This window comes from Populus nigra, chromosome 2 (genome assembly GCF_951802175.1).
Source record: "Populus nigra chromosome 2, ddPopNigr1.1, whole genome shotgun sequence".
NCBI classification, from domain to species: domain Eukaryota; kingdom Viridiplantae; phylum Streptophyta; class Magnoliopsida; order Malpighiales; family Salicaceae; genus Populus; species Populus nigra.
In genome coordinates this window covers 27,040,227-27,048,557 of record NC_084853.1, presented here as the reverse complement: position 1 = coordinate 27,048,557, position 8,331 = coordinate 27,040,227, and the positions used below count along the sequence as shown (strand labels likewise).

Below are 8,331 nucleotides of genomic sequence, written 5' to 3'. Positions count from 1 at the left end.
ACCCTTTCTCTTTACAAAAAATCAGCCAGCTACATGCAGCAAACCTCCTTCCTCGTGTCTAAAGAGTAAACCCTCAAATCCAACTGCAAACACCTCCATTAAATACTAGAGTAGGAGGGAGAGTTAAAGAAGAGTGTTAATAGCTGAAACCAAAAAAGGAAGAGAAGTGTAGGACACTGATTGGTGCAACTAAAACCAAAAAAGGAATAGAAGTGTAGGAGACTGACTGATGCAGCTAGAGAGGGAAGAATGGAAAAAACAAAAACTTGAGGGGAAGAAAAAGAAGAAAATCAAGAGTACAGCGAAAGAAAAAACTTGTTAAATCCCTCTTAAAGCTACTGAAAATCGCAAGGTATGAACCAAATCTCTTTCCCTACCTGTTCTTGAGTTCTTGGAACCGAAAGGAAGAAGAAAACCATGAGGGAATGCCCAGAATTTTACACTAACTGCTAAGGGAAAAACTAAACTAAAAAAAAAGTCAATGACTGAATAAAGGATCTATATCCAGTACATACAAAAAGAGATATGAATAATTTTGAATGTAAAAACCTAGTTAGATGGTCGGCCATAATGAAAGTTGAACAGACCATGAACATAGGTGACCAAATACCTGAAGGATGACCTTGTCAAGACCTTAGAGTCATACTTGAACTAGAAAACAGAATCATACATGTATAAATGATGTAATTTCTGCATATATCATTGATAAAATTCTGTGGAAATGTGTTGAAATGTTGTTGAAATGAAATTCTGTTGATTGGTAAACCTTGAAAGGGCATGTTGCAGTTGAAATGGGACTCCCTTTAGTTAATGCCTTGGTTTTATTAATGTATTGAATGGACATGTAAGCATGTGTTTGTGAATTGTAGTTTTGAGTATGGTTATGATAAAATGTGATGAATTGCATGTATATGTTGGGGAGAAATAGGCAGTGATGTTTCGACCGAAGGGAAGGAAATATTCATGAGGAACCATGTATGATGAACACACTTAGAGTGACATAAGATAAATAAGAAGTAGGACCCTTATGTGTTGTGGATTTATTATGAATTGTGTTGGTACATTGCCATAATACAATTGAGAATGCATGAAATTATGTTGTAGCAATGCTAAACACCGGTTTGGAAGTAAATGAGTTGAGAAAACTTTGGCAAATGATCATGGTGTGATGTTGTGCTATTTGTTAATGAATGGTGAATGGAATGTGATTCGGTGAGGTCCTACATTCAATTAGGATGAGAAATGATGGTAGGGGGTAAGCCTAACGTAAACCTTACGCTTGGCTAAAGAAAAGGAGTAGAACTTGGCGGTGCAGGAACACTCTAGTCAGTCTGATTTATCTGATATGGATGGAACATTGTTGTCTGATTCACTTTTGTCATGGAAGCAGCGATCATACAAGGGAAAAGAACCTTTATTACCTGCGGCTGCTCCACAAGAGAAAAGACCTCCTTTAAAAGGATCATCGCAAGCAGTGCACTTCAAAGACCCCGTAGTTCAGCCAAGCGCTTTTCTCTCACCCAAACAAAAAGTGCCTCATTCTCGTGCTCTGATCAAGCCTAAAGACGAGCCATTTACTGGTGACATGCCTTTTGAAGACGCTATGCAATCTATTGCAATTATCCGACCAGGTAAATTATTCCACTCACGGGGACCAAGGAATTGAAGAGTACTGTTTGTAACCATGAATGATATATCTGTTTTTTCCCCCAAGTATTTAATTTGAATGTCAAAACTGCAATTTGTGTCTTTCTTATTGATTGATTTTGTTTTTTCTTGTGTAAAGGATTTGAATGTCGACATGGCAATTAGTGCTATTCTTTTTGGGCTGATTTTGGTTTCTTCAACCTTCACAGATTCTGCAAGCAAAGAACAATCTCTTATTCAAAGAGTTTCTTCACGCAAACAGCATCATCAAGAACCTCCAGCATCCCAATTTTTAGCTGGAGAAGATAACGTTCCAGTTTCATCAAGTCCGGCAAGAGATAGCTGTGAACTTGCAACCATTCCAGAAGACTCTCCGGCTAGCTTAGAGATTGCCACCTCAGCACTGGGAGAGGTGAAGATTTCTCTGAGCTGCAACTCTATGCTTGGAAGACCAGATTTTCATATGCCTAGTCAAGATGAACTTCTGCAATCAATGCAGGATAAATGTCTCCGATCTTACAAAATCCTTGACCCAAACTTTTCTGTCATGCAAATGCTGAAAGATATGTGTGAATGCTTCTTGGATTTGGCAACTGATTCCTCTCATGAACATGAATCGCAGGAAAGGATTTTGAATGTAACACCAGCTCTTGATCTATTGAAGAAATCTGTTGGTGGCATTAAAGAAAATAACCATATACCAGCCTATGTTGTAAGGGGATCAGTTGATGCTCGTCACTTTGATGAGGTGGCTGCTTTTCAAATTCCAAGACCACTACAGCCTCCGAATGTTTTGGAGGTTGTGCAGGTGAGTGAAGAGGCTATTGAAAATGGCTGTTCTGGAAGTGGCAAAGTAAATGAATTTAGAGATGCTGAGTTTGGTAGTTTGATTGTGGTTCCACAGAGTCAACTGACTCCTGATGAGTTTAGGTCCCTTCATTATCGTACTGACATCACTAAGGGAGAAGAAATGGTTGAGATTCCATGGTTGAATGAAGTAAACAGCGAGTTTCCTCCATTTTTTAACTACATACCCCGGAATCTGATTTTTCAGAATGCTTATGTCGACTTCACTCTCTCTCAAATTAGGGCTGAAAATTGCTGCTTGGCTTGTATTGGTAATTGTTTGTTGTCATCTACACCTTGTGTTTGCTCCAGTGACACTGAGCATGGTTTTGCATACACTTTAGAAGGCCTTGTTAAGGAGGATTTCTTAGAAGATTGTATCTCTCTGACTCGGGATCCTCAGCGACAATGCCTTTCTTATTGTAGAGATTGCCCACTGGAAAGATCAAAAAACGATGAGATATTGGAACCATGCAAGGGTCACGTGAAGAGAAAATATATAGAAGAATGTTGGAGCAAATGTGGGTGCCACAAACAATGTGGAAACAGAGTCGTGCAGCGAGGTATAAGGTGCAAGTTGCAGGTAAAATTTTATTCAATAGAATTCAATTATCAAAATTAGTTAAATATTAAAAATGGAAAAAAAACTAAGGCAATAAATTTTTATTTATAAAATAATTCACAATAGAAATCCTCAAATACACAGAAATTGAGAAGCGGTAATAATTATTTGGTTAGTTTTAGAAAATAAATGAACAATACAAGCTAAATATGGAAGGACAATAAAGGTTAGTGTTAAAAACAAAGTTAATATGGAAGTTAGTGAAGGTTAACACAAAACAGTTTAACTATTAGCTACGTAGTTACATTAGTGTGTTTTTTTTGTTTTAAAAAAAAGAAACAAAGAATACTTCTAAATATGGAAGTGCAATAGAGGTTATAAACTTTAACATAAATAAATAAAGGGTATGAAATTCTTATTTTAAGAAATATAGTAAATTTTAGTCAAATCAAATGCTTGGACTTATTTTGGATTGTCGTTCTTTATATAAGAAATATAATCACACAAGTTGTTCCTTAAGTATTCTGATGTCCCCTTCTTTCTTCACGATTTTTTCTCATTGCTAATTCCTTTTGTGCATCAGGTTTTCTTTACCCCTGAAGGGAAGGGGTGGGGTCTCAGAACTCTAGAAATGCTACCAAAAGGTACATTTGTATGCGAGTATGTAGGGGAGATACTAACCAACAAAGAGTTGTATGAGAGGAAGATGCAAAGGACAAGTAGCAGCAAGACTGAGAAGCATGCCTATCCAGTTCTACTTGATGCGGATTGGTGCATGAAAGGAGTTGTAAAGGATGAAGAAGCTCTGTGTTTGGATGCGACATTTTATGGAAATATTGCTAGGTTTATCAATCACAGGTAAGTCTATATATCTGATGCATATTTGATTTGATGAGTTGATCTCCTATGGAAATCGTTTCTGTTTTCTCTTTCTGAACTTTTCAGTTGGTTTTCCTTATTTCACATGAACTGGAAAGGGACTTGATTTCAATCTGAAAAAGAATAGAGAAAAGGAGGACATGAAATTTCTGCCATACATAAGAAACCTTTCTTGTGGCAGCAATCAGTGAGTTGATGCATTCTGATACAAGTTCTTTTGTTCTTGTTAGATGTCTTGATGCAAATATGATTGAAATCCCCGTGAAGATTGAGACCCCTGATCATCATTATTATCATGTATGGATACTTCATTTGGAGTCTTATTATCATGCCTTTATTGAATATACTAGATTATATTCTCAAAGTACAATGTCACTTTGGATCAATTTTTTCAGCTTGCTTTCTTCACAACAAGAGGAGTGAATGCCTTAGAAGAGTTAACATGGGTGAGCAATGTTACTTTAGTTGTCCATTAATTTTTCGCGATTCTGCTTAGCTGTTACATAAACGTTGTTGCTTTGATACTATCATGTATGTTAAGTCACAGGTGGAAGTAGATTCTACCATGTATGTTAAGTTATATTGTGTTGTGAGTTGTGACAGAAAAATGATGTCAGATCTTTTACTGCTGTTGAAATTACGAAGATAGTACATCTAAATTAAGTGACCAGGAGCTATAAATTTATTGTAGCTAGGACATATGGATTTGGAAATTACATACATACACTAGTTTCTGTTACTTGTCCCTTGCTCTTCAATTTTAAAATTTATATCACATGTGCAATCATTCTATACTCTTTAAGAATTGATGGCTGATGTGGCTACAGGATTATGGGATTGATTTTGATGATACTGATCAACCTGTGGAGGTATTCCCATGCCGATGTGGCAGTAAGTTCTGCAGGAACATGAAACGTTCAAATAGTAAGTTTATTCTAAATCTTAACGAGGCATGGGGTTGGGCGACTTGGAAATTTGGCCCATTTACATTTCAATGATATAAAGATTCAATCTGTGTATGATGCCCTGTTGATGCCTACAAAACTTTCCTTGGATGCTGTAGAGTTTGCTAGGTTTAAGATCCAAAACCTATGGTTTTCAGGTCTCGAGGATAGCCTAGTAATACCAAACTTTATTCGCACCAGGGATAATAGGTCATATAGCTTTGAGCTGGCAATTAATTTTGATTTTGATTGGGAAGGCAGGGATTTTTAAAAACCCATCTTTGTTCATTAATCAAATATGGTGCTTTGCATTGGAGATTTCCTAGGGATGTATTCGAATGATATTCAACAGGATGGGATTTGGGGAGTGACTTGGTTGTTCTTGGGATGCTCTGTTGCTTGCAACATTTTGTTCTCGTGGACTTCATTTTCCTTCTAATGATCACCTTTTGCTCTGGTGCAGGATCTAATTCAGCAGCAAGATGATCAGATGTGCAGATTATGAGACTGCCTCATTCTTCCACAATCCCATCCATGACGAGAGAAGAAAGATTTTGAAGTGGATTTGCTCAGTTTTTCTTGGTCCTGCTGGCAATCTTGTCAAAGTCATATGGTGTTATTTTGTCAAGCCGGATGGTTAATTGGCAGTGGGTCGTGCATGGCCCTAAAAATGTGTTTATGATGTATTGATTGCATAATCTACCATCCCAGTATTGAATTTTGCGTCTAAATCTGGGATTTTGTGCTGCAGCTTGGCAACAACTGGGTCATGTATGTCTTTGTTTATTGTACAGGATTTTGGCTTTGTGATCTGCCCTAGTTCTGACTCCTCCATCATATCAGGCACTAGCCATTTTTATCCGCTTTTGATTGCTCCCCATTGAAGTTGGGCGTCATGGTTTGGCCACAGGCTGCTATTTGCTGGAGAGAGAGATTCCATACAAGTGCAACGCAGTATGGCTTGTTTTTGCACAAGCTGCTGCTATGCGCTAATCCTATGCTAGGCACCATCCACGACCTAATATGGAGATGCCCCTATGAGTGCTTGGAAACCAATGATCAATTCGTTTGAGATGGCAACATGATGGCATAGAAAGTACAAAGAGGAGATCGCCGTGTGATTTCCTAGCAGATTATTAGCAAGCAGTTGAAAACCTTAAAAAGGTCATCCTCTGAAATGTATCCTAGCATTCTTTGACCATGCAAGGAAGCCCTTTGAACTATTTAGCCAAGAACATGCCGGGATTCTATGGAGCAATTGTTTCCGTCCTGTTTCCAGCTTGAAATCAATGGTAAGGATGTGAAGAATGGCCTTCTTCTCTGTCTGGTTGCAAAGAACAACAGGTACATTTCCGTCACGTTAGATAATGCAAAAACAGAATTCAATTCTCTGCTGGACAACTTGCATCTAGCATGGCTGGACTCATGCAACCTCTAGGGTATGTTTTAGGGATTAAACATACAGTTATCTTCTCAACACAGGGCATTGAGGGCATTAAAATTCTGAAAGCAGCATGTTGTGCGAGCAGATTTTATCGTCCGTCTTTGAAAATGAGGCATCCATGTGATTCAGGGGCAGTCACCGCATGTCAGCCATACACAGGGTTGAAATTAATCTTGCATCACAATCTTAGACAGTCACGTTCGTCATTAAATAAAGCATCATCCATTTGCATATGAAGATAAGGAAACAACAGTGTGTGACATTGTCTGCACGGCAATTCTGATGCTACATTTTGGCGAACCATCCCATGCTCTCCATGACAAAAATCTTGTATCTAGCATCAAGAAGAAACCACAACTGATCACATCATCATACACCAATCTCCTTAAGAGGACGTTTTGCAGTCCTCCAATTTCCTTCTGATATCTTCAATAATCCTGTTTGGTAGCTCTCCTTTCCACCTTTTGCTATTTTATCTCCGATCCTCTCATATACTCAGTGATCCTGTTTGGTAGTTTTGTTCGCTAATGACAAAGACTCCCTATTGTGAGGGGTGGAGAGGAGGACATCATGCTCACATCCAGAAGGCATAACAGGACAAATGCTGCCTGGATTCAGTGGGAAGAGTACTTTGTAGTAACCATCCATAATGGCTGAAAAATTGCATGTTTCAGCAACCTTTGGCATCTGTACATGGCACAAACATCAAGCCATTGCAACCATGAAGTGCATGAACCTAAATAAAATAACAAATTGCACAACATTTATCTCTCGACGAGCTTGAAAAACAGAGGATGGATATGCCTACCTGGTAAATGTCACGCATGTAGCCATGAAGATTAGGGTACTCAATCAGCTTCTTCTTTGTGCACTTAAACAGAACATTATACACAATATCAAACCGAATTAGAGTGGTAAACAAGCAAACATCCGCAAGAGTCAAGGTGTCTCCACACAAGTATCGCGAGGTGGTCAGATGATCTTCCACCGCCTCCAGTGCAGTGAATAAACCATTCACTGCACTGTCATATGCATCTTGACTTTGAGCAAACCCACACCTACAATAACATCAAATCATTCATAAATCCATTTTACCTTTACCCACAAAGAATAGAGAAAAGAAAACGTAAAACCCACGAAGATTAAAACCCTTACCTATAAACCCCATTATTGACATTGGGATAAATTAATCCATTCCACTCCCCAATCTTTCCCTTCAATTCCTTTGGTGACAAGTCCAAACCTGGGTTCCGGGCCAACCCGTTAAGACCCGAATTGAAAAACTCGATTATATCATAGCTCTCATTACACCCTACTTCCTTCTTCTCCACATCCCATAACATTGGCACCGTAGCTCTCCCACTGTACCCACCTGACCTCCTTAACCCATACACACCCTTCAGATTCCGGCACCCATTAGCATTATCCCTACCCGGGACAAGAATATTCCTATCCCTGTTTGAGATAGGAATATCTTTGAATTCCCACGATCCATCTTGACCCGGTCCAGCAATTGAGACAGGGACCGCATCTTCCAGGCCCTTCAACGCCCGAACTATCAATGTCCTGTGCGCCCATGGGCAAGGTAAGCCCACGTAGAGGTGAAGTGTTGTTGAGTTTTGGAGCGTAAATGGAGGGTTCAGGCGGAATTTTGAGGCGGGTCTTGTGTACCTGCCGGAGGAATCAGAGGGCGCGAGCTGGGACATCATGAGTTGCCACGTGGAGTTCCATGTTGTACGGACGGTGGATATTAGGAGTCCTGGTGGCAGTGACTGGCCCCACAATAGGTTTGTTATTGTGGAAAGGATGGTTTTGGGGTTCGGTGATTGTTGATCAGGAGGGGTGGTTTGATTCAGGGATTGTCTTGGGATGACGTGGCATGCGAAGCGGTGGGTTTTTTTGGTGGCTGTGGTGGTGGTGGAGAAAATCGGAAATTGGGAGCTGAAGAGTAATACACCGGACATGATGACTATACAACGTGATGAAATGGTCATTACTGATTACTGGCC

General features: G+C 39.4%; 2 protein-coding genes across 4 annotated transcripts; one reads left to right on the top strand and one right to left on the bottom strand.

Moving 5' to 3' along the window:
* The first annotated feature begins 1,309 nt into the window (after positions 1-1,309).
* On the top strand, positions 1,310-5,690 carry LOC133682568 (histone-lysine N-methyltransferase SUVR4). Of its 3 annotated transcripts, XM_062105958.1 has the most exons (8): positions 1,310-1,631; positions 1,857-2,059; positions 2,270-3,076; positions 3,639-3,913; positions 4,165-4,231; positions 4,330-4,380; positions 4,762-4,858; positions 5,342-5,690. In XM_062105958.1, exons 1-8 carry the CDS (start codon positions 1,346-1,348, stop codon positions 5,362-5,364), a joined length of 1,809 nt encoding a protein of 602 aa, XP_061961942.1. In that variant the 5' UTR covers positions 1,310-1,345; the 3' UTR covers positions 5,365-5,690. The 3 variants fall into 3 exon arrangements, with proteins under 3 accessions (XP_061961942.1, XP_061961941.1, XP_061961943.1); XM_062105957.1 differs by having other exon boundaries at positions 1,857-3,076; XM_062105959.1 differs by lacking the exons at positions 4,330-4,380; positions 4,762-4,858; positions 5,342-5,690 and having other exon boundaries at positions 1,857-3,076; positions 4,033-4,166.
* An 805-nt stretch (positions 5,691-6,495) lies between these two features.
* LOC133682569 (uncharacterized) lies at positions 6,496-8,331 on the bottom strand. The gene is made up of 3 exons (XM_062105961.1): positions 7,478-8,331; positions 7,131-7,380; positions 6,496-7,009 (listed from the first exon to the last, which is right to left on the bottom strand). The coding sequence occupies exons 1-3, from the start codon at positions 8,314-8,316 to the stop codon at positions 6,818-6,820; spliced, it is 1,281 nt and encodes a 426-aa protein (XP_061961945.1). The 5' UTR covers positions 8,317-8,331; the 3' UTR covers positions 6,496-6,817.